Here is a 27,453-nt window from a genome sequence, read left to right as displayed (position 1 = left end):
TTTAAAGGGCCAGGACAGTCCTCTAGCTGTCTGGGACTGTTTTCACTTTAAAAAAACCCGTATTTTTGGTTTCTTTTATTTGCTTTTTCCTCCTGCAGTCTATGTTTTGATCTCTGAGCCCCAGTACTTAGCAAAGTGCCTAATGTATAGTTAGCACTCCACAAAGCATTTCTTGAGAAAAGAAAAGAAGGAAGGAGGGTGGGAGGAAGGACAGGAAGGAAGAAAGGGCAAATGGGTCAAAGGAAGAGAGACGATGTAGAACAGAAGGAAATGCTATCAGGAGGTCATGGAGAACTTTTGGTATAATATTTGCTCTAAGTTTTGAACCCTGAAACCTGATTGGAATCTTTCTATAATAAAATGAAGATGAAAATGTAACATGAAACAAAATAGCTACCAGAGGAAAGAAGCTGGCTTTTTTTTTTTTTTAACAGACTCTGTTTATTTTCACCTATTTACTCTAAATTGTATTTGTCACTGCGATGCATTTTTTCTCTCTGAAAGATGGTGGGTGTGGGGTAGGGGGATTGCTGCCTTTGGCTCGAGATCCACTAGCAGGAAGGACATGCACTTTATTATACATACACACATGCCATAAGGTTTGCAAATGATCTTACATTTGCTCAGTAGCCAAAAGAGGCAAAGAATGAGAATAAAAACAAATGTGTTTTAGCAACATCAAGTCCAACTTTTCCATCTTCCTCATGAGAAAATGTATATTATGAAACTCTAGGACTCTCACAACCTCACCCGATACAACCCTGGAGCTGGGAATTTATGAATTATTTTGGCTAGAGACAAAAGTTCTTCAATCCGCCCATATCACCCAGATGTCCGTTGCAAGATGGGGGCCTGGAGAATAACAACATTTTTCTTTAAAACCATTCATATTAAGAGCAGCTTTTGTTCCTCTTCCTATCTGGCAGCAAAATGGGTTTTGACTGCATATGTGGAGAAGAAAAGCTCTCTGTCTCAGGGTCGCACATTCAATTTTAGAGTTGAAGGACACCTTAGACATTCATTGGATATAAATACTTATTGAACACCTATTCTGTCCCAGGCACTGCCAACTTGACACCATAGATGAGCAAACGAAATCCCAGAAAAACTAAAAACCCAATCCAGTGTCACATAGCTAGAACATAGTGAGGCCAAGATTCAAAAATAGCTTGATAAAAAAAAAAATTAAAGGGGATAGTCTACAAAATAGGTGAAAGGTTCTCACAGAGGCTGTGAAAAACACTATTAAGAGAGCCAGGTTCCCAAAGTGGTGACTCTCTCCCACTAGGAAAAGATCTCAGTCTTGAGCAGTGAGTCCTACCCCAAAGCGCAGAGGTAGGGATTGGCTGCACAGCTACTTAAGGTTGGCACATGTAGATATGGGTTTCAGCTGCTGATCGCACCTGAATATTGTTACTTAGTATTCTATATTTATTCTTTTTGTCTCCAGGTAAAGCATCTTTCCCCCAGTGTATGCAATTCTGATATCCCTTGTCTTTAGCTCATAATATCTGGTGTCCCTTTAATTCCTATCAATCTATCTCTCTTTCCATTTATCTTTCCCCCACCTCCCCCCCTCCTTCTTGCCAACCCCCTCTCCCCCAGTGGTTGAAACTAAGCAAAGCAGTTAGGGTTAGATAAACTCCTCTTTTCTATTGCACAAATTGGGCCCCAACAGAGATAACAGAATTTGAGTACTATTAGGAAGCCTATTTAGGGTAATGATAGATGCTGAATTGAAGGTAGATAGTTAAACTTCATTCTATGGATAAGAAATTTAATGAATTGAAGGGAGGTGGATCCCAGCAAATTTGCATACAATACCCCAGTCACTGGTCATTAACTTAGTCATTCACTAACAATCTGTAGGCATAAAGAGTCATGCTTGTAAGCTTAATAATGGAATGGAAGAAAACTTGAGAAATTGCTTAGTCCTTTTGCCAATTTGGGCAAGGTTGACCTTGACTAATACTAGACAAAGGTATAATTACTCAGAATATTTATTCCCTTGGCTTGCAGAAGTGTAGGAACAATCACTACTTCTATGTCCTGATATGCTGGTGCCCAGGACTTTCCTCCCATGTTACAGATTGGATCACTTCATGGAAACTTGAGTGAGGAATGTGAACATATACAAATTTACTTATCAGAAAATCTCTTCTTTTCTTTATTATCCCAATCTCTAAATTCTCAGAAGGCTGAATCATTTTACTATCATCTCCTTCAAAAGAGCAGCACTTTTAACACTGGATACCCATTAAAATTATTTGGAGAGCTTTTTATGTATTTTTTATTTTTAAAAAGATTTATTTATTTATTTGACAGAGAGAGACACAGCGAGAGAGGGAACACAAGTAGGGGGAGTGGGAGAGGGAGAAGCAGGCTTCTCACCAAGCAGGGAGCCCGATATAGGACTCAGTCCCAGGACCCTGGGATCACGACCTGAGCCAAAGGCAGACACTTAACAACTGAGCCACCCAGGCGCCCCTGGAGAGCTTTTTAAAAATTTATTGAGATTAGGGTTCTACCCATGGAGATTTGAATTTAACTGGTTTTCAGCGGGGCCCATATATATATATACTTTTTTAAGATTTCCAGGTGATTATTTTTTATTTTATTTTATTTTATTTTTATTTATTTTTTTATTATGTTATGTTAATCATCATACATTACATCATTAGTTCTTGATGTAGTGTTCCATGATTCATTGTTTGCATATAACACCCAATGCTCCATGCAGTATGTGCCCTCTTTAATACCCATCACCAGGCTAACTCATCCCCCCACCCCCCTCCCCTCTAGGACCCTCAGTTTGTTTCTCAGAGTCCATAGTCTCTCATGGTTCGTCTCCCCCTCTGATTTCCCCCCTTCATTCTTCCCTTCCTGCAGGTGATTCTAACATACAGCTAGGGTTAAGACCATTGCTACATATGTATTACCTATTTACAGAACTGGGTGAAATTCTCTTCTTAAAATATTTTGCAACTACTGGGCGCCTGGGTGGCTCAGTTGGTTAAGCGACTGCCTTCGGCTCAGGTCATGATCCTGGAGTCCCGGGATCGAGTCCCGCATCGGGCTCCCTGCTCAGCGGGGGGTCTGCTTCTCCCTCTGACCCTCTCCCCTCTCATGTGCTCTCTCTAATAAATAAATAAAATCTTTAAAAAAAAAAAAATTTTGCAACTACAATCAGTAGAAACTCAAGTAGGAACTTAATAATTTGGTAAACCCCCCAAAGGAGTTGCTTGACCATTGGGCCTTTTATCCCTAGTTATACCTAGCAACTTGCCTATACATGGTAGATGTTCATAAAGATTTATTAACTGAATGAATGAAAATTGAGGAGATTCACTTTTAGAAGGTTATACGTTTTCAGGAATTTACCCATTTCTTCTAGGTTATCCAATTTGTTGGTATGTAATTGTTCATAATAGTCCCTTATGGTCTTTTTAATTTCTGAGGCATCTATTGTAATGCCTCCTCTTTCATTTCTGATTTTATTTGCATCTTCTCTCTTTTTCCCTTAGTCCAGCCAAAAGTTTGTTGATTTTGTTTATCTTTCAAAAAACCCCAACTCTTAGTTTAGTTGAATTTTTTCTATGGTTTTTCTCAGCTCTATTTGATTCATTTCTGATCTCATATTTATTATTTCCTTCTTTTCTGATAACTGTGGACTTAAGTTTGTCCTTTTTCTAGCTCGGACCAATATAAGAAGACTGAATCAATAATCAAATACCTCCCAACAAAGAAAAGCCAGGACCTAATGGTTTCACTGATGAATTCTACTAAACATCAAAAAATAATAATATCAATTCTTCTTAAGCTCTTCCAAAAAGTAAAAGAAGAAGGAACACTTTCAAACTAATCTTATGAGACTAGTATCACTTTGATACCAAAGCCCGACAAAGACACTGCAAGTAAAGAAAACTATAGGTCAATATCCCTAATGAACATGGTTGCAAAAATCATCAATACAATTCTAGCCAACTGAATTCAACAGCACATTACAAGGATTATATACCGTGACCAAGCAGGACTTATCTGTGGGATGCAAGGGTGGTATAACATATGCGAATCAATCAAAGTCATACACCACATTAACAGAATAAAAGATAGAAACCACATGGTTATCTCAGCAGATGCAGGAAAAAGAGTTGACAAAATTCAATATCTGTTCATGATAAAAAAAAACATCAAACCTTTAAAAATAGGTGTAAAAGGAACTTACCCCAAAACAATGAAGGTTGTATTTGAACAACCCACAGCTAACATAATCAATGGGGAAAAACTGAAAGCCTTTCCTCTAAGATCCAATATAAGCAAGAATGTCCATTCTATTTAACATAATACCAAAAGTCCTAGTTGAAGCAATTGGACATGAAATAAGAGGCATCCGAATTGGAAAAGAAGAAACAAAATGATCTTTGCAGATGGCATGATCATATTTGTAGAAAAATTTAAAGATTCAACAACAAAAACTATCATAATTAAAAAATTCAATAAAGTTTCAGGATACAAAGCCAACATAAAAATTAATGGCATTTCTACACATTAATAACAAACTACCTGAAGAGCAAATTTAGAAAATCCCATTTACAACTGCATCAAAAAGAATAAAATGCTTAGGAATAAACGTAACCAGTTAGGTTAAAGACTTATACCCTGAAAATTATAAAACAATGATGAAAGAAATTAAAGACATATATACATGGAAAGATAACCCATGCTCACAGATTAGAAGAATATCCATATTGTTAAAATGTCCTTAATACCTAAAGTCGTCTATAGATTCAATGCACTCCCTCTCAAAATCCCAATGGCATTCTTTACAGAAATAGAGAAACAAACCTATAATTCATGTGGAACTTCAAAAGATCCCAAATAGCCAAAGAAATCCTGAGAAAGAAGAACAAAGCCAGAGGCACCATACTTCCTCATTTCAAACAATACTGCAAAGGTATAGTAAACAAAGCAGTCTGGCACTGCATGAAAACAGGCATTTAGACCAATGGAACAAAACAAAGAGCTCCAAAGTATGCTCACACATATAGGGTCACCTTTGACAAGGGTACCAAGAACTCACAATGGGGAAAAGATAGTCTCTTCATTAAATGATGTTAGGAAAACTGGATATCCACATGCACAAGAAAGAAATTGGACCCTTATTCTCACAGTGAATACAAAAACCAACTGAAAATAGATGACAGACTTAAATGTAAGACCTGAAACTGTAAAATTGCTGGAAGAAAAGAGGGAAAAAGCTTCTTAACATTGGTGTTAGCAATGATTTTTGTCATGACACCAAAACCACATGCAGCAAAAACAATAATAGCTAAGTGGGACTAGATGAAACTAAAAAGCTTCTGTACAGCAAAGGAAGCAATCAACAAAGTTGAAAGGCAATCTACATAATAGGAGAAGATATTTGCAAACCACATACCTGATAAGGGGTTAATATCCAAAATACATTAGAAACTCCCACAATCAATTGTAAAAGACCACATAATCCAACTAAAAAATGGGCAAAAAACCTGAATAGACATTTCTCAAAAGAAGATATACAAATGGCCATCAGGCACATGAAAAGGTACTCAACATCACTAAACACCTGGGAAATGCAAATCAAAACCACAATGAGACATCAGCTCATACCTGTTAGAATGGTTATTATCAAAAAGACAAAAGTAACAAGTTTGGTGAGATGTAAAGAAAAGGGAACCTTTGTACACTGTGGGTAGGAAGCAAATTGGTAAATTGGTAAAACTACTATGGAAGAGTATGGAGGTTCCTCAAAAAATTAAAAATACAACTACTATATGGTCCAGCAATTGCACTCCTAAGTATATATATCCAAAGGAAATGAAATCTGGATCTTGAAAAGATATCTGCACCCATTTTCACAGCAACATTATTCATAATAGCCAAAACACGGGAACAATCTAAATGTCCATTAACAGAGGAATGGGTGAAGAAAATGTTATATACATGCAATGGAATATTATTTAGTCTTAACAAAGAAGGAAGTCCTGCCATTTCTAACAACATGGAAGAATCTGGGGGATATTCTGCTAAGTGAAATAAGCCAGACACAGAAAGAGAAACACTGCATGATCTCACTTATAAGTGGAATCTAAAATAGTGAAACCCATAAAAGCAGAGAGTAAGTATAGTTTTACCAGGAGCAGAGGAGAGGGGGAAATGAGGGGATGTTGGTCAAAGGGTACAAAGTTTCTGTTATGCAAGATGAATGAGTTTGGGAGATTTAATGCATAGCATGGTGGTAACAGTTAACAATACTGTATTATATACTTGAAAGTTGAAAGAGGATACCTCTTAAATCTTCTCAACATATACGTACACATACAGTAACTATGTAGGTGTGATGGATAAAGTATTTAGTGTACTGTAGTGATCTTTTCACAATGTATAAATATACTGAAACATTAAGTTGTACATCTTAAATATATGTTCTTTTTACATGTCAAAGATATCTCAATAAAGTAGTTTAAAAAAAAAAGAAAATTGAGGAGAAATAAAAACTTCACATGGGCTATTGAACTAACCAAATAAAGAATTTTTAAATAAACAGAAAAAAGACAGCCAAGAGTTACAAATTCCCAATATGGCTAGTAGGGGTTATGGACACCAAACACATTTCCAACCATTTTTTATTCTAACAAACAGGTTTATGGGATAAAATAGGCCATAAATTGGTTCCAAACATTCAGTATTCTCTTTCTGAAAGGAGATCAGATCTTAGAGGGGGGGAAAAAAACATCCCTCTAAGGTATATGATCTGGACTATTAGAGGACTATTAGAAGTCCTGGTAACACATTTAGATTAGGCTTTAACCCAGAAAGTAAAAGGAAGGCAACCACAAACTCTTAAACATCCTAAAATGTGAAATCTTCCCTAACACAATGAAAAGACCATCTCATATAAATGACAGAGTAGTCATACCCATTCTGAACTTGTATATCTTTCTTTTAAACAAAAACTCAAGCATTTCCAATGAAAACAAGGCTGATAACATACAACACTAGATGAAGAATAACAGATAAATCTTGCTTTGGGGCTCATTTTAGCTGAAAGTTCTAAAACCTCTTAAAACAAGTCCTGTGACCCTTAATTGGATGTTATGATAGAGATGAGATTACTTTAAAAGAAAAAAATATTTGTTTAAGAACCCAAATCTTAATGTTAAAATTTTGCTTTTGGTATTTATTATTATATGGTGTAGAAATTACTTGCTAACTAACGCTTATATTACTGTAAGTATCAATATTTTTATGGGAGAAAAATTATGTTTGCAATTAAAAAATCAGAGGAGTTAGCTTACTCTCCCTTAGCACAATTATTATGAAATGACAAGTTTGAATGATCTTCCCCATTACTGTGAGATAAGACTCGTTGAAGATGTTTATTTTAATTTTTCTGTATTTATATTGACAACATTCTGGCAGCCACATCCCTTTGGAATAATATAATATTCTTCTTTTAGGCACCTCCACAGTGTGATGATTTTATTTCTTGTTCATCTAATAATTTTATTCAGCTCCAAAAAATTCTATTCAACCCAAAAATTCAATACAAAATTTATTAACTTTAAAAAAATGCTTTCATCCTTTATAAGCAAGCCATTTTTTTGCTATTTGGGAATATATACATTTGACAAGCCCTTCATTTAATTAGTTGGGATTTAACAAAATATTCTTACTCTTAATGTATTAATCTATTATTCCATACTATTTATTAGTCTGGAGATTAATTTGGCATTTCAGAAAGTAAAAAATGTCTTAAAAGATCTTTAAGTCTTCTTCAGGCACCAATATAAAGGTTGACACCACACTTAAAAGCATCCAGCTATCTGACTCATTGCCATTTCAAATGAACTGCCATTTACCCCTTTGACCTTGGTCTTGGCAGAGACCTAATACAGTGGTACATATGACATTACACACAGTATTCTTAAGTGCCTTATGCATCTGGAACTCCTTATGGGAAAACTTAAATTAACTGGCTGAAGACAAAGCTAGAGCTCTCAGAGACAGATCCTTAGTATCAAATTTAAAACTATATGCTTAAGTAATTTAGGTTGAAGAAAGATAGTTTCCACTAAACAAGACACACTACTAGATCAGTCAGAAAAATGCATTTGTTAAAAATATTATTTCGGAGTATTTGGTGGGGGAAAGTGAAGAATCTGAGAGAAGCAACAGCTTCTCAAGGTAGTTGGTACACTGTTTAATTCACTTAAAATAAAGAATCATCATAAAGTACAAGTAGGTATATCTTGTTTTCTAATTAGAAAAAACAAAAACAAAAGCAGACATCATGATGCAAAAATGAAAGCCGACTTAGTGAGGCAAAATTAGCAATAGTCGTGTTATCAACTGGGTGTTATATGTGAGTGATGAATCACGAAATTCTACTCCTGAAACCAATATTACACTACATGTTAACTAACTAGAATTTAAATAAAAATTTGGAGAGAAAAAAGTAGCTGCATTATCAGAGTTACTCAATGAAATTTAACATAATCATATAGAAATTAGTAAAGGTTGTAGAAAAAAGTTTATATGGTACCTTCCCTTATTGCTCAAACCAGGGTTGCAAGTAAAGGCAATTATCAATACTCCAATATCAGAAATTGGGAAAATTAAGCATGGCTTACTTTCTGTGAGCCTAGAAAAAAAGGATGGGGGAGAAACCAAAGCAAAGATTCTGCTCAGTATCGCCCTGGGTCCAGGCTTTTTCTCCAGGGTCAAGCACTGGTGGTGAGAATGAAGGATTTTATATTTAATACTTGTCCATATTGTCCCTCTGCTTCCCCTCCACTGATTTTTATTTTCCTGGACTCTTCAAAAGATCACTCAGAGAAAGATGTTCTCAAACTCAGAAAGTTAACCAAGCCTCTTCACAAGCTCCCCATCCATCATAGAGCATAATTAACTCTAGAAGTTGAGTAGTTGTCCTTTCTTTATTCCATAAAAGCTGAGTATTTTAACTGCTTTTACAGTTCTCTCGTATTTGGAATAGAATAATTATTAGCTGACAGATTTAAAAATATCAGAGCTAAAAGTGATCTGTGAGAACATATCACCAGGCCTGGAAAATCGGTCAGGCAAATTAATTCAACAGGTGGATAGGATTTATTTGGGCTGAATTTGTATGCTTACCAGTAGACTACAATACATATTCTACTGAGCCTCTAAGGACATATACATTCATGACCTCTGATCTTTCTCAAGAGTATAAGGTGATCAAATTAAATTCGGATGTCTAAATGTGGAGTGGAGATGAGAGAAAATCCATTAAGTTGATTAGCTATTCAAAATGAATAAAAAGACCACAGATGACCATCCATGGTAGGTTGGTGGTCTGCCCCTCCCCCCATTGTTTTAGCTTCCTATCCAGCCCAGTATGAGTTTACTTAATGTATTTTTTTTCAATATTTGAAAGTCAAATAGGGACATACAGCCTATGTGTTTATATTTTTAGAATTTAATTTTACTTTTCCAATTCATTGTGAGTAGATGACAACTGATATCCTCTTTAGTATCTTAATAAAATGCTAACAATTGGAGTCTTAATTTACTAGGTGACAAAAGTGGTAATTGTGAATTTCACATAATATCAATATTTGATGCTTTGCCAAATGATAGAGTTCTACCTGTGGTTGTAATTTATCCCTTAAGTTGTTCATCAGTCTCTTACTCAAGACAAGTACAAGATTCTCACACTGTAGCATTCATATCAGTGAGCCAGTGTGAAAGTTCCCACACACTCCTTAGCAGCCTTGTGAGACACATGTTTTGGCTCACCCCTATAGAATATTCAGGCACAATAATCTAAGAAAACTGCGTAATAGGAACATTTAAAATTTGCACATTTTGGCTTTACTGATGTATGTTTGTTATCAGTTATATCTCATGGTGCTATCACCATGCAGCATCATGCAGTGCAGATGTAGGAAGTTTTTGATATTTAAGACGAAGAGAAGAGATGAATCATAAAAATGAAAGGTCTGTTTTTCCTAATCAGTTCAGGGATCTGTTTTGATATGAAGCCAGCCTCCAAAGATGACAAACAAACATGCTAGTGGATGCAATCCAATAGCTCCATCTTCAGAGTAGACCCAAACACCAGTGTGGCTAAATACCAGAATTGATCTAGTTTCTTGCAGGATATGCCCTTTGGCCAGGTTCCCCAGGGTACATCATTTCTACTGGGATCTGCCTAGAACCAAAATGGCCTCCAGTTTTCAGTGGATTCAGTGAAGGAACACCTATCTATCAGACCATGTGCAAGCCTGGGGGACACAGAAAGGAGTAAGACTTGGATTTTGATTTCAAGAAAGTCTTACTCATTAGAGTAAGTTGACATTTTTCTGAACCTACATCTTACTACTTTCTGCTGTTGACGAGAAGTCTACAAGAATCAGCAGATATATATTTTTTTCATTCTTCTGTTTCATGTTTTATAATATATAGTAATTTCAATCAAACCTCTTACTTGTCACATGTAACACTTTTCACTGTCAAATAAAAATCTTTCATTAAAAAATATTACTATTGTACTTTAGATTTTATATTTTGGAGAAAAATCTATCATAGACCACACAGCTCAAGATACAGTTCAGAATTATTATTATTCCAAGTAGACTTTCATTCTAATGCCTCAGGCCTTTACTTACAGCTTAGAACCCATTAGCCACTTTCCACCTTCCCCACTGCTCTCACTCCCATGCCCAATTCCCACAGCAGTTTCTGTTCTCCCAAATCTCCTTATATGCAAACTTCATCATTCATTGAACTGAATAACCTTAGGGAACTTCCAGCCATTATGACATCTAAAACACCAAACCAACACATCACTCATTTGCAAAGTGCTTGATGGCACTGGAATCTAACATAAACTGAACATGCTGTTAATGTTAATATTGTTGCTAGTCTTGCCACTATAATTAAGCTGATTAAAAAAGGATATCATGGAGCTTAATATACTACGTCCATTTCTAATCATAAATTGTTCTTCCAGTTCTAACAGGAGAACAGACAAAATTTGCTTGGTAAATGAGATAATATTGCTTATCATATAAAAGTATATAAATAACCTAGCTGTAGATGCACAGATTTAATTCTTGGCACCTTCCTTCCATCTGGATTTGTGTGCAACCAAACGCTCTGCATACCCCCAGCCACAAAAGTATGCATTGAACCTGCTACCACTGGGCCTTACAAACTCCCACCCCTCTGGAGTGCAGGACTTACTTGCTGCTGAGGCAGCGTCTCAGCGAGTAGGAGGCCCCTCCACCGCAGGTGCGTGAGCACTCGCTCCATGGGCCCCAAGCATCCCACAGGCCATCCCGGTCCTCCTCAGAGCGTGCTGTTCTGGAGCTCTGTGAGAAAAAAAAGGATGGTCAGTATCATGTCCCCACTGAACCCTAAAACATGTGTCCTGAAGTGTGGGTGTTCCATATGTCTATCTATGGTAGCCTTGCTGGAGATGAAAACATGAATCAGATTCTTTCCAATTTAAAAATGTGTGTATGTTTGGGGAGAGGGGTATTTGAGTTTAGGGATCTGGGCCATGACTGAAAGTGACAAGAGACTGTGCAATGGAGCAACTAGAAAAAGGGGCAAGAAATAGGAATCTGGAGGAGGGGAAGATAGATCGAAGTTACATTTTGCATTGAAGGCACAACTTTGCCCTGGGCTCATAAGTCTTCTCGTCTACTACCTCTCTGTGAAAACAGAGAAACTGCTCTCAGAGATGTTTCTGCTCTGAGAAGCTTCAAATGTGCTTATCAGCACGACCTTCCAGAATTCAACATTTCATCAATTGACTTTTTTTTTTTTAAATGGAGGAACATCATTTCCAGATTTCAGACTTGTTAATTAGAATAACTGCATGAAGTAACCTCGGTAATGCAGGATGGCCTCTTGACAGACAGATTTGCTTGTCATTGACAGGCTTCTAGTGAAATATGCACCTACTATATAGAAAATTGTTATGTGCTGGTCTCCATGTTGAGACTTACTTTTCCCCTAAGAGTCAAAGATAAAATTTGTGCCATAGTTAATAGAATAGGCTCTGGAGTTAGAAACTGCCTGGGTTGGATATGGATTCTGTTTTTACTAAGTGTCCTTGGACAATTAAATTGCCATCTGCCTACGCTACAATTTCCCTTTCTATAAAATGGGGATAATATTATAACCATACAACTACGTGCACACACATGCACAGACACACTATATAAGAAGATTAGCTAAATGAACTTAGCCTAGGACTAGCTTCAGAGTAAAGCACTAAAAAATATTGCCCATAATTATGTTATTATAAATCGAAAATGTCATGTATGTGCCATGCAGTTGTATTAGTCAGCTCAAGCTGTCATCGCAAAATACCAGACTAGGTGGCTTAAACAATAAAAACGTATTTTCGCATAGTTCTGGAAGCTGAAAGTCAGAGAACAGGGTGCCAGCATGGGTGGCTCCCAGTGAGGGCTTTCCCCCTGGGTTGCCGAAGGCAACCTTCTCATTGTGTGCTCTCATGGCCTCTGCTTTGTATGAGCATGGCAAGAGAGAGAGAGAAAGAGAGAGAAGACAGAGCAAGTTCTCTGGTGTCTTTTCTTCCAAGGACACTAATCCCATTATGAGGGCCCCACTTTCATGAACTTATCTAAACTAATCACCTTCCGAAGGCCGCGTCTCCATATACCATCACATGGGAGGTTAGGACTTCAACATATGACTTGGAGGGCAGCCGGGGGGAGGGGGGGCACGATTCAGTTCGTAGCAACGGTTCTACAAATAGCTAATGTAAACTGAGGCCAAATTATTTTGAGTAAATTAAAGACGATATCCTAACATTAAGGTATCTTCTCATATCAATCAAGCACATACTTATGAAAAACATAACAATTTCAAAACTATTTAAATTTGGGAAAAAGCAAACCCTAAGGAAAATATACATGTTAGACAAAAATGACGATTTCATCTGCGGTTTTCCCTCTGAGGAGAGAGCACAGGCGGTGTGCAATACTGTTAAAGGATGGGACATGGAGGCGACAGGAGGGTTACCTCTTACGAAGCATTGCGGGAACCTGAGGTAATGTAAGTAGAGTGACCGGTGCATAGTAGGTCTACACGTGGTAACTTGTATTGTTATTGATGTCGTTGTTATTTTTATTTTTAATCCCTTTCTCATGGCCTACCTAGTTCTATTCAAGGTGTTATCATCCACACAGGAGGGGGTCCTGAAAAAGAAAAGAACATCCTCTAGCCCCTCAGAAAACTGTCTATTTTGCAGTAATGGGCTTCTTTTACAGATCAGTTGCTATGGGGCTCTGTTGTCAAACTGACCACTCCTTGGACCTTTTAAAACCTGGACGAGTGATGTCAGAAACCTCACCTCAGAGTGTTGTATCAAGGCTTGTCTAATGCAAGCTATATTTAGAGTCATAAATCATTTGCAAAGGGCTAGCCCAAGCTAGCATATTGCATATTGGTTAGGAGCAGGGACTGAAGGACCTACTCAGCCTGGAGTAGAATCCTGTCTCCAGAGCTGCTTAGCTGTGACCTCTTTTTTTTTTTTTTTTTTTTTTTTTTTTTTAAAGATTTTATTTATTTATTTGAGAGAGAGAGTGAGAGAGAGAAAGAGCACAAGAGGGGGGAGCGGGAGAGGGAGAAGCAGACTCCCTGCCGAGCAGGTAGCCCGATGCGGGACTCGATCCCGGGACCCCAGGATCATGACCTGAGCCGAAGGCAGTCGCTTAACCAACTGAGCCACCCAGGCGCCCCTAGCTGTGACCTCTTGATGCTTCAGTTTCTGATCAGAAAATAAGGATAATAAAGGCTAGGATTGTGAGAATTAAAACAGTTAATATATAAAAATCACGTAAGGTTGAAAACAACCTGAATGCCCATCAGTGGATGAGGGGATAACTCAGAGGTGATATATACACACAACAGAATATTATTCTGCCATAAAAGGGAGGACATTCTGACACATGCTCCAACATGGATGAACCCCAAAGACATTATGCTAAAAGAAATAAGCCAGACATGAAAAGACAAAAAGATAAAAATTGTATGAGGCTCCCCGAGGAGTCAGATCCATAGAGACAGAAAGAATGGTGGTCGCCAGGAGCAGGGCATGGGAGGAATGGGCAACTATCTTTTAATGAGTCCACAGTTCCAGTTTGGGAAAATGAAGAGAATTCTGGAGATGGACGGTGCTGATGGTCATACAGCAAAGTGAACGTACTTAATCACTGAATAGTATACCTAAACATGATTAAAATGGTAAATTTTATACATTTTATCACAATAAAATATATATACATACATACATTTTTTAGAAGTTAATAGGGCTTAAATTAACATGATATAAGCATTTGCCACTTTTATTAACATTATTTATTGCTACCATCATTTATAAACACATATGTACTCTGAAAGATTGGAGGAGGTGCTCTGGGAAGGTACCAGTGTTTTTTCCTGCTGGGTTTAGCTGAGACATTCTACTCCTAAGGCATCAACTCTCTGAAAACCCTGATGTTCCCACAGCAGAACCTCCCAGCCACCTGCCACATTGCATTTGCCTGGTGACATGATCTGTCAGTAGTTTGAGGACCCTATAAAATGTGGGATAGAATGGGTAACAGAAACACACTGGTTACCCCAAAGTCTGTTCTTTCTAAAGGAAGTATTTAACTGAGCTCCAAAGCCTGGTTTTTAGGATTAATAAAATCAATTTCTAATCAAGGCAATATGGGACTCTCTGTTTCCAGAGCTTAATTATATACCGAGGGAGAAAAGACTCTTTGGCAACGAACTATACATTGTACATATACTCAATAAATTCATTCCACAGATTTTTAACGAGTTTATTGTGCATCTTATGGCCCCCTTTTAGTTTGCTCTGTGGGACTGGAAGAAGTTCTGTCGAGAGTTGTGGTATTTGCTGGATGCAGTAACTATTTGTGTGACAAACATACATTTGTACAATGCGATGTCCCTCATCTTATTCAAATTAAACAAGTCTGAGATGAAAACCAACACCACAAATGCTAGGATTCATGAAATCATTAAAATGAGTAAGATGAGTGATTACAAATTGCGATACTCTCCAATTATTACAACTGGAAAAAAATAAATATTCACACGCAACATTCACATGTGAATCCCATTTCCATGTGAGATAAGAACACCAGAATGCCAAATCTTTGGGAGGTTTCCCTCTGGCTGCTCTCTGGGTAAGATATTTTGGAAATAATGTATAGTTGAGATTTTGTTTTTCTAGAGAAACAAATTGTTTCAAACTCTGTGCTGAAGTTGTTTTTTTTTTTTTTTCATGTACCTTGTCTAAAGCAGCCCCCAAAGGGCTCTCAGGTGACGCTGTACTGACTAAATCTCTTACCTCATTACAGGTTACAAGTTTTGGTACAACTAGACACGTGAAGTGCCCACGTTGCCCCGAAAGAGATCACACGGGAACCCAGAAGTAAGTCGTGGGCCTGTTTCTCAAACTGGAACAATCTCCAAGTTGTCTTTTAGCAAGTGGAATAAACATAATACATGTCAACTGAATCCGTGTTTAATGTTAGAGAAGGTAAAGTGATTTTCCTGCTCCTTACCTGCCAGATTTTTACATCTACAACCGGAAACGCCAATGCAGCAATGCCTTGCAGGTCATTTAAGACCCACCAGCATTTGCTTATTCCAGTTTTTAAGAGGGCCTTCAGTATAGACAACTTTTGTGCCTGGTCCAGATGGGACTGGAGCTTTCTCTTTCTTGGGACCTTTCTCTGTCTCTGTCTTGTCTGTTTGGGATGTGCATTGATCTTCACCACAGTAGCATTATTTTTTTAAGTGTTAATGTTGAATTGCATCTAGCAAGAGAAACTGAGGCAGAAAAATATAAGGACTAGATGATGAGTTGCCTAAAAGCAATGATGATTGCCTCTGAAACCAAAAGTCTAAGCTTTTAAAATAGACCCCAGCCAATGCTTTCCAATTTGATTTCTGTCATATAAATGCAATATTGTAATCTCGGTATCTCAGAAACAAGGTCATGGATGCTGTAAAGCACATTCACCAAGAGATCACCCCTCACCCCACTGCAGGGCATTTCAGCAACAGTGTCAGGTGAGTTGGTGAGCGTTTACTACGAAATAACCAAGAACTAAATGGCAACCACTAATTTCTGTACATAAGACCAATGTTTCACCAGTTGATTTATCCAAAAATGTCAAAACTGCATCTGATATTAAACTTGAGGGACAAGTCCATTACAAATACTAGCCTTATTACAGCACTTATTTTACTTTGTAGTCATTGGATGGGTTAAAATAGACAATGGGCACCTTTTTTGAGCCAACATTTCAGAAATCCAGTAAACATTGAGAGAAGAAAGGCCTGAATCTTGGTTCTAAAATATTTGAAAATTGAGTATTTGTCTTGAGTTATTCAATTTAGAAAAAGTCTAGCTATTTTTAGATCTGTGTTGCCACATGATGGCCTTTGAAGGTAGCACTGATGATGACTACTAAATCAACTCCTTTCTTGTACAAAAACTCAGCAATGGACTCCCCGGGTCCATCCATCCATTGCTCTGGCCAGTTAAGAGTGCTAAGCCTCAGTCAATGACGGCTGCGTGGAACGTAGGCTGTGGCCACAGATCATCATGTACGTCCTAGGAATATTAGAAGAAGATCGATCGGAATAGCTTCCCTAAATCCCTCAACCTCAGGATGGTGTCATTTCCTCACCATTGCTGGTTTACCTAAACGGGGTTTTCACCTGATAGTTTTACAGTGGGTCTCAGAGCCAATTGCTCTAAAATCAATAACCAAGTCTCAGGGGAGCAGCTTTAAGCCTGACAGCTACAAGCAGTTAAATACTTGGAGTAATCATGTGAAGCAAGAGTTCCCTGCACTGCCCAATAGACACTGAATCTTAGCATCACCTCCTATGGACCACTTTATCCAGAAGCCTCTTTCTCGGGACAGGTTATGCCGGACTTATGAAAAACTTTGTAGGGTGAAGCACAAAGGAGCAATACAAAGACTCTGGAGCTCTATTCACTATGGATACAGAGGCCTTGGATTTTTTCTAAACGTTGGAATAAGAGGTCAAGCTGTATGGAACTCAATATAAATGGAAGAAGGTGCTGAGGGAATGGGCGATAGGCTTTTGTAAAATGGAAGTCACAGAACCGATGAAGTTATGTTCTGAGCAAACTGTTTTTCAAACACCAACAGATCTTCAAATGTAACGGGAGGAGGCAGAGAGCCATTCTTACTATTTCGAGATCAGCAAACACGCACCTGAGTCTCTGGTTTTCCTCTCCTCCAAGACAACATTTCACTTAAGCCATCTGGAGCCATGCATGGACGACGTCAACGTCCCTCTAAATTAGAAAGACAGGCAACCCCCTGGTGATGAGAGGACCATTTTTCTGTGGCGAGCCCATGCCGAGCAGAGAAATCCACCCACACACACCACCTATCCCTGTACCAAGCTTTGAAAATGAATCCGCAGGTTCCATTTGTGACTCTCCTACACCTCTCAGGTTTCTATAAACCTTATCTAATCTTTGGCTTCGTTAACAATTTGGAATCCTGGTTCTGCCACCAACGTCATGTGGGAGGGGCTGAGATTCCCTGATCTGAGAGTTTACAGACCTTAAGCTGTAACTGGGCTCTTGTAAAAGTCCATTAGCTTTTTGATGTCCTTTTGTAAAGAGCAGAGCGTGTGGATACCGAGGCATGGCACTTTCCCAGATATTTGCTGCTGGCTTTGCTTAGGAAATTCAGGTCATCTGGTTCTTATCACAGCTGTGCTGCTGGGGGAGATGATGAACTGCCAGAGACACAGTGCATGGTCTTTCAGAGGCCACTGCATGAAGCCTGTCCCTTGCTACCGAGGAGAAAAGTCAGTTCGGTAACCCGGTGTCAAAGCTATGCAGGCCTCAGAAAGACTTTTGGGTACCTGTCTTCCTTTCTCTTCTGCTGTACCTGTTCATGCACGCAGCCTAGCATACACCTGTCCCATTCCCATCAGGGCGCCTAAGGACACCTAAGCCTGGAGGGTTGCTGGTAAGGCAAAAATGCTGGGGTTTCCTAAGTATCCATGGGCCAGGAAGTACACCAGGATTATCGTATTTAACCCTCACAATGAGCCACGTCAGGTTGGATTTTTCCCCCCTTATTTTACTAACAAGAACATTGAGGCTCAGAGAGGCTGAACAACCTACATCATCGTGTAGGAGAAAGAGCTCGGCTGTGGGTCTCAGACTGACTTTACCAGTCACGTACTAGTCAACTTGCCTTTGGCATGTTATCATGTCTCTTTGAGCTGAGTTTCTTCATCTGTAAAAGGAGAACATTGATACTTGCTTTACTAGGGTGAAGGTTAACCATGAGAACATATGTAAAGTACTGGATGTCCTTTCTGGCATGTTAGTGAATTATTTCATCTCTGCCACGAATATACACATCCCTCCCTGGACAAGTCACACGGTTAGTACCTGGTTGAGCCAGGTTTTATACCTGTTCTCTGACAAACTTTTGTTCTGCCTAGCTTCAAATTTTGACCTTCCTTTCCATTTTAAACAGCATTTATCAGTATATATATTTATTTATAGAACGACAAGAACTAATGCTGCTTTTCTTTAAAAAAAATTATTTTGGGGGCACCGGGGTGGCGCAGCCAGTTAAGCAACCGACTCTAGGTTTCAGCTTAGATTGTGATCTCTGGGTCATGGGTTGGAGCCCCACATTGGGCTCTGAGATCAGCACAGAATCTGCTTAAGACTCTCTCTGGGGCTCCTGGGTGGCTCCGTCGGTTAAGCGTCTGCCTTCGGCTCAGGTCACGATCTCAGGATCCTGGGATTGAGCCCCGAATCAGGCTCCCTGCTCAGCAGGGAGTCTGCTTCTCCTTCTGCTCCTCCCCCTGCTTGTGCTCTCTGTTTCTCTCTTTCCAATAAATAAATAAAAAATCTTAAAAAAAAAAAAAGACTCTCTCCCTCTCTCTTTTGCTCCCTCCCCCATTATCTCTCAAATAAATAAATAAATCTTTTAAAAAATTATTTTGTACTCAGGATTCTTTCTCAAACTGGGAATAACAACTTGGAGATGGAATTAAGACAGCTTCGTTACTTTTTAGGAAACAAAAACCTGACTCTGCTCGATGTCAAATGCTTCAGTAAGATTTTCATTTCAGTGCTATGGTAACTTGATTTTTTTTTTGTATTCTTTCCAAGGACAAGGCTGGATTACAGCTCATCTAAAAAACTGCTGAGAAACCTCTGGGCATTTTGGAGAGCTCCACCAGAACACAATTTCACAGCCAGCTGAATTAAAATCAATAATTGCTGATGTGAGCAAAGATCAGTGTTCAGGAAATTTGGAACTGGTCGTTAAGTATTTTGAGTCAGCTTATCTCGAGGACAAGCATAGTAAAATATTCTATCACTGTCAGTTTCTATTATTTTAAATGCATAAACTTAGCAAATAGAAATACTCTATTTTAATACTGATAGAAGATTAATATAAATATTATTATGCATTCTTTCTGATGAAGACTGCAAACTCTAAGTTTGGCTGAAAACCTTGTATATGTATATGTAGTGTATACACAAACAGGTATGTATACTGTATATGTACATACACATGTTATGTATATTCACATATATGTCTTCTAGACTATAATCTTCCAGACCAAACATGTGTATAAAGAGATTTTCTACTAGAAAGACCCTGTCAGTCTAGTTTTCTTTTTCCACTATAATAATTTGCTTTAATTTAATAGTTTGCTCCTGAACCTGGGGTCTGCGCAATTAGGAGCAGAAGGCTGAAACCAAAAACTCCATTTCTTTCACAAAGGAAAAATAGGAGAATTGTATCCTGTACAAACTGTAGCAGTTTTAAAAAATCATTTATTTCTGCGGCGCCTGGGTGGCTCAGTCAGTTAAGCGTCTGACTCTTGATTTTGGCTCAGGTCATGATCTCGGTGTTGTGAGATTTAGACCTGTGTCAGGCTCTGTGCTCAGTGCAGTACCTGCTTGTCCCTCTTCCTCTGCTCCTCCCCCGCCCCCCCACCACTCTCTCTCAAATAAATAAATAAATTATTTTTTTAAAAAAAGATTTATTTCCATATTTGTGCCAACAGTCATCATGTTCTTGGCCCTTTGCACTTGCAGGGATATTTCGGCGCCCTTATAGTATGTCACAAGTGTGAAAAAAGCTATTTTACCTGGAGTTCTGAAAATGAAGCTGCTCATCTCGGTTGCTGTTTTTTCTATACTTAGAAAATAAAAATCCCCAGTGGAAAATAATATGCAGGCCAAGCACCAAGGAAAACAGTGAAGAATCATCCCTGGGGGCTTCCACACCCCTCCACTCCCCCAAACAGGCATGTTTGAAACACCCCCCTGAAATGAAATTCCTTCCTCTCTCTTCTTGTGAATTCCTGACTTCCTGGTGAGCCAGTTAGAAGTTTTGGTTTCCGGTTCCATCTCATCTAACACGAGCCCTGTCCAAACTGTGACTCCAATCAGCCATAGATTCTCTCTGCAGTCCTGGCAAATTCTGCTGGAATGCATTTACAAAACATCTGTAGAACTAACGAAACATCTGAGGCTCTGGAAAGCACATGTTGGGGTTTGGAATCACAGAGAAACAATTCCTGACAGAGAAAAGGCTCACTTTGTGACTCGTTGAGGAAACTGGAAAGTTTAGAAGTTAATATGGCTTGGAGTCTGATGGACAAAAACTCAAACTGTAGTTGACAATAGAGAAGTTGCAAAAAAAAAAATCACCAGTGAACTTCCTGCCACTATCAACACTCCGATTTTAGAACTTTCCCAATTCTTCCTGGTGTTGACCATGGTGTCATCTGGGCCAAGAAAAAAAAAATGTGCTGCCTTGATTCTGAATGAAGCTTCATAGGACTTGGGGTATAATTGAGGTTCTGTTCCTATGGTTGTGATCGGGGGCTTTCTCTCCCAAGTGCCATTTGGACGTTGCGGGATGAATGTTTGGAATTGAAATCTAAAACATTCTCCTTGACTCAATATTATATATATTTTTTCTTTTCTACATTCTTGATTCTACTTTTCCTTGCATTCAATTCCCCATACCCAGAAAAAGTAAAAGAATAATAAGCTCTCCACTATTTCAATATTCTGCTTCATCTGCAATTAGTTGATATTCCATCCAGGCATTTTCAATTTGCAAGAATTAGTATCGAATGAGCTACATTTAAAACAAGACATTGTAGCTCTTCAGGATTATCATTTTACACACCAGTTATCTTCCCAACTAGACTGCAAATTCTTTGAGGGCAGGGATTATGCTTGCTTTTTTGAGCTACCTCGGTGATCAGTGAAATAATTATTATGCATGTCATTTAGAAGAAAGTATAAAAGGCGAAAGATTTATGCGATCTGAAGAGAAACCAGAGTAAGACATTTGGACAAATGTTTAATAGACAGTGAAAGATTTTGGAAGTATGTTCTGTTTCAAATTCTAGATTACTTGTTTACTTGTCATTTGTTTCTCAAAAACATACATTGGACATGGCATAAGCATGAGGTGGGGTTGGGGGGGACAAGAGAAGGGGAACAGAGATGGGGGCAGAGAATCTAGTTACTTAAAATTTCCAAGGGGTGTTGAATTCTGGGACTTCTTTTCTCCAGTTCAAATATGTGCCACCAACCCCCCTCTTCCACACAAGGAAATGAATTTTGTCAAAAGCACTACACCTGTAATGCAGATACATGTTTTAAAAAGCAATAGTTATCTCGGCTACCATATCTCAGCATCTTCAATAAATAACATTCCCCTCTGGTTTTAACCTGCAGCTAGAGGTAGGCAGCTTGAATAATTGGAATAGTTTCACAAGTTTTGCCGTTTGAAAGTAAATCAAATTGAGGGGGTACTTATGGTCCTGATAATATTTTTCCACAGCCAAGGTAAAGCAAACCAACCAAGCGTGCCAGGAATCCAGAAGCATTGTAATTTGCTTAATATAGACTCATGCTGATAGTCAACAGATTTCTTCTGCGTTTATACCCCACTAGATGCTCTGGGGCCAGGAACTCTTGTAAGTAAGGCACAGATGACAACCAGCAAGTTACCTATTGCTCTGACATGATTGTTTGCCATCGAAATGAACAATTTCAACAGGTCCTTATTCGATTCTCAGTGTCTACTAGCAACTGTCCATCAGCCCCAGAGCATACTACCCCATAGACCATAGACCCTCTGCCTCTTAGTTGGTGGAGGGACTTGTTTTTCCCATGAATATTAAGTTTTAACCCTAAATGCTTATGTCTCTGCTTCTGCTCACTCCCAGGTCCAGCCTGGTGCAGCAACACCTTTCAGAAATTTGTAATTTAGTGGGGAAGAGAAACACAAACAATAACAAAATATTTGATGCTCAACATCCTCTACCTTTAACCAGGCCTTATCAATTCCAATTCTGAAATGCCTTTCCCTTCTATTCCTACTCTCCCCATCCTTTCTTGCACTGTCTTCATTCTGGTTCTAGGGCCTCATGCCTGGCATGTTGCAATAGGCTTCTCATCTGATTTTTTAACCGCCCACCAGTCTGTCCTCCCCACTGCTGCCAGTTGTCTTTCTAGAAGACAGAGTTAGACTGTTCACTTCCTGCTAAGAGACCTTCTAGGGTTCTATATCTATAGTTGGTGGCATCCAGTAATGGATTCCAGATGTGGTACGGGGACTCAGAAACCGTATTTTGGGTGTACGTGTGTAATTATCATACTTTTGGAAAGAGGATCCATAGCTTTCGTTGGATTCTCCAAAAAGGGTTAAGAACCACTGGGTATAGGATAAAGGCCAAATTATTAGTGTGGCACACAACACGTTTCCTAACCTGACCCTAAGTCAACGTGCCAAACTCATGTCAGCTGCTCCTGATCACCTGTGTCCTCTGCACTCTGGGGACTAAGCATTGCTGCTCTATCAGACGAGCTGCTTGGGATCGCTGATACTCTATTCGTGGTCCAGCTATGGCCTCGACCGCCCTCCTCTCCATCTTCCTCACATCTTCTTGCTTTCTCCAACGTGCGCATGCCTGTTCCAGCTTTGAGACGCAGCTCTGGTGCCATCTTCCAGTGAAACGTTCTCTGATCCCCAGTAGAATCAATGGTGGCCTTCGCCTGTTTTAATTGCAGCATGTTGCTAGGACTTTATACACGTGGCTGTTTTAGCATTTATCAGCCACTGCAATGTAGTGACTTGTTTACACATCCATCCCCAGGAAGGGATTGTGTGTTTCTTAAGGGCCCTGACAGAGATGAATATGCCTTTATACTCCCAGTACACCGGATATGTAATCGGGCTCAGTGCATATTCGTTGAATGAATAATCAACACAAGACAGGCTAGGACAAGTTGTAGTTGAGCATCTAATTCATAACGGCTGTCAGCTTTTGCTCTCGTTCATATACATTCAGATTCTTTAAAGACAGAAGGGGAAATATATGTGTGTGTGTGTGTTTACAAAAGCTGCAGATAGGCAAGGAAATGGAAGAGGAAAGAAATGAATGTGACCCATGGGAAAAAAAAAAAAGACAGTCACATTTCTGCTGACTCATATGCCTTTTGAGGCCAACTTTAAATTTATCCAAAATGTGTAAAGCTGAAAGATGATTAACCTGTCACATCTTGCCTTAGTCTGGCCTAACCCAAGTCTTTGATGCCTATCTGCCCAAGCACCCTCATCACTGAGTACACATTATTTTAGGGCCCTCCTGCAGGACCTGGAAGCAATGCTTTGTGGAGGAGTGTGCCCGGAGGAGGAGGGAGGGGGGAATGGTGGGTGAGGGGGTCCTGACTTAAAGGCATAGGCTTTTACCTATAGAAAAGTAAAGACTGTTTATTAAGTCATATTTTAATGAAGGTAAAACTTAGCACACTACAGATAACCATAGATCCCAGAAAAATGTAATTTTGACCAGCATTAATCAGGAAAAATGATTTGACAGAAGCAGGTTTTGATATAAGTTTTAAAGTAAGGGTTCCGGACTGGGGAGATATATTTCCATTAGATTCCACATCAAAATCAATCTAAACATCGAAATCATAGAGCTCTGATGTTTAAAACAAATTAACAGAGGCAAAATACGGAAATGAACTCTTGAAGGTAGGGAGTGTGTGATATTCAGCCTAGTACCCCCCTAATGTCTAACACAGGGCTTGATGAAGATGTCCACGTTCAGTGGGTGTTCAGTGTTTAACTGATTTTTTTGGTGAGTGCTAAAATAGTTCAGAGGATGGACGTGAACAATACTGATGACAAAACTTCTAAAGAGGGCCACAGGCTGGGATTCAGGACTTGGCCACTGTGCTACTTTGGACATGCTTTGACTTTGCCATTGTGGTATTTTAGGCAACTTATCTCTCTGTGCCACTTACACAAGAAGAAAATTTGGCCACTTTCTAAGACATGCCTAGCCTGAAAAATGTCTGTGATTCGCAAAATTAGACTATCTCATTTAAGTATATTTACAAATCAATTTTCTAACCTGTAAAATGAGACATGAACATTTGCTCGATTTAACTCATAGAGTTGCTGTCAAAATTATTTTTAAAACAAAAGTGCTAAAGTCTGAAAGTGTTGACCAGTACAGTTGCTAAAGGAAATTCAAGTAGAGATGATCCTATTGCTTCAGCTATAAGAATTGTTTTATAACAAAGTAACTAATTCTTGAAACAAAGAATCTCTATTTGGGACTCCTTTTCTTTGCTAATACCTTTATTAGCACCCAGAACCTATGCCAAATCCTTAAATGACTTCTCAATAATAAAAGAAATGTTAACTTATACTCTGTCCTTTTTATTAATAAATGTGTACTAGTTTTTAGAAAATCAATAAATACACGTAAGTGAAAGCTTCCCAAATGATGAGATAAAAGTTTGTAGTTTTGTAGTTTGTAGTTTCTGTATTGACTTATTCCTCATCCAAGTACTAGGGAATAATGTTTTCTTCTTATAAGGTTTCTAGTATAATGGCTAACTCGGCAATTTTTCATGACATAGTTTGTATTAGAATAAAAACTCTCTTATTGTGGTTCTCTACTGCTATAACTCAGCGTGGTTTTTTTTTTAAGTATTTAGATTTACAGATATATTTTCAACACATTGGGTTCTTTATCAAGGCGACAGGGAGTCAGTTGCTGCAGCCTTGGTATAGTTTTTGTTGTAACTACAGCAATCAGGATGAGCATTCTCTAGTTAAATAATCATGTATTTTATAAACATAATAGCCTGTGATTTTTCTTTCATATTGTGCATAGTAAATTGATTGCAGAAGTTCCTTATTTTAAGTCACTGTAAGAAAGACTTTTGTTTTCTAAAAGGATTTGTCTTTGTCAATTTTAATTTGTCCTTATTATCTGTAAATGGTACAGATCTACTTGTATTGAGATGGAAAATAATATTGGTGATTAGAGACATTTATGCCAGTTGTCTCTTCCTATCTCCCAGTCAAGTTGGTGAAAGGTAATTATAGTTTTGAGCCGGCTAAATTCCCTGTCCTGTTAGCATTTTAAAATCATAATTGAAAACTATCATTCAGTATTATACATATGGGAAATAATACAATCTTCCATTCATTTGTAAATTAAATGACAGTGTCAAGGAGTCCTTAGCAAAGCCACTTATTAAAGGTTTATTAGCATATGGGACACAATACATTATTTTGTGATTCTTGTGAGCCCCTCTCTGACCCTCAAGGCTTAATAAAGCAAGAGCAAAAACTGTTTCTCTGAGAATCTGTTAAGCTTATTTTTTTTGCTTTCAATGCGCAAGCATTCTGAGTCTGTCATCTTTTAGTTTGCGGCAAGAATAATTCTTTCTCCTTCAGCACCATTCAATATTACTTACTGATAGAAATACCATGTCTATGCATTGCATTAACCATGTTTAGCGATGTGAAAAGTTAATAGATGGCTGTCTAAAGTAATGTTCTAATAGCTAAAATGCCTCAGGAATATATTAAAATGGATCTTGGCCACAGACAATATCAAGATTGCTGAGACGCACCACAGGCATCTTTTTTAAAGCCTGTTTTGTAATAAGCACAGAAAGTGAAGGTGCTAAATCATGGTTTACTGCCCCATTTGCCGCACAGCCTCCCTGTCTCTGCTGCTGGGCCTCAGAAATCAATTTCACACACGGCTGCTATCAGCCTTCTTTGAGCCATCAGACGAAAGCACTTTCTCCTTTTATTAAAACCGAGCTCACTTTTATCTCACGGCTCCCGCTTTTGTTTTCTGCCTTTCCTTTCCACTGTGTCAGTGGTGAGAGTTCAACTGTCTCCTGCCTCCTTCCCTTTCACTTCGAAACTTCTTGAAAGGCTAATCCACGTCCACTGCACCCACTTCCTCAATACCCCCAAATTCCTTAATGCTTTGCGATCTGGCGTCTGCCCCACCACTTGAGTGACGTTGCTCCTCTGAAATTCATCAGGGTCTAGTAATTCACCACATCCCTTGGCCTTCTCTCAGACCTTGCTGGGGGATATGCTCCCTGGCTTCTTTGGCAGTGACTATTGGCCTGTTCCTCCCCTGCCTTTTCTTACTCATCCTGACTAGTAAATGCTGATATCCTCAAGGTTCTTTTCTCTCTCCTCTCCTGTTGATCTCACCCACTTTCCCTCCCTTGAACAGTCTTCTCTTTGTAGAGGATACACAAAAACCCCTCTACCCTAGTCTCCAGGACTCTACTTCCCCTTAGCCTGGATGCCTTGTCAACATGTCCAAAATTAAACTCGGTATCTCAGTCCTCCATCCTTTCTCTTAATAAACTTACAAACATTTCTTTTTTTTTGGGGGGGGGGAACATCCTAGTACCAATTATTTGTTTTTATTATTAAGGATGATTTCTTTTTTATTTTAATTACCATTTTTTTTATTATGTTCAGTTAAAGATTTTATTTATTTATCAGAGAGAGAGAGAGAGAGAGAGAAGGCACGAATGGGGGGAGGAGCAGAGAGAGAAGTGGGCTCCCCACTGAACAAGGAGCCCAATATGGGACTCCATCCCAGGACCCTTGGATCATGACTTGAGCCGAAGGCAGACGCTTAACCAACTGAGCCACCCAGGCGTCCCTATAAACATTTCTATACAACATTTCCCCTCCCTCCAACCTCTCCACACTTCCCCTCATCCAACCCCACCCATGCACACACACACACCCCCAAACAATTGCTTGTACTATATATTTTACTTCAGCCATGTATCTCCTTTCTGTTCCCTCTTTCCCATTCCATCGGCTCATACCCTAAATTGAACATGTCTTACCATCATCTATATGATACATAACTGGTGTCTCAGGCTGGTTCCAGCTCAGTTCCTCTGTAGCATTGCTGTCAGTGAGTCAAAACAGCTGTAGGTAAGGCTGGAGTGATGGTCTG

The 27,453-nt window shown here is 38.8% G+C and overlaps 1 protein-coding gene across 2 annotated transcripts in view; it reads right to left on the bottom strand.

Moving 5' to 3' along the window:
* The window catches only part of ADAMTSL1 (ADAMTS like 1), a 939,419-nt gene that overhangs the window by 357,321 nt on the left and 554,645 nt on the right, over positions 1–27,453 (bottom strand). For both annotated transcript variants that reach the window (XM_064579938.1, XM_064579939.1), the window contains one exon: positions 11,272–11,399. In XM_064579938.1, the coding sequence (XP_064436008.1) occupies positions 11,272–11,399 (128 nt within the window). The remainder of the gene's footprint in view (positions 1–11,271; positions 11,400–27,453) is intronic.

The sequence above is a fragment of the Mirounga angustirostris genome, unplaced genomic scaffold (genome assembly GCF_029215605.1).
Source record: "Mirounga angustirostris isolate CCGP_5_RB_7025 unplaced genomic scaffold, mMirAng1.0.hap1 SCAF_15, whole genome shotgun sequence".
NCBI classification, from domain to species: Eukaryota; Metazoa; Chordata; class Mammalia; order Carnivora; family Phocidae; genus Mirounga; species Mirounga angustirostris.
The sequence above is the reverse complement of the archived record's forward strand: the minus strand, read 5'-3'. Positions and strand labels throughout refer to the sequence as shown.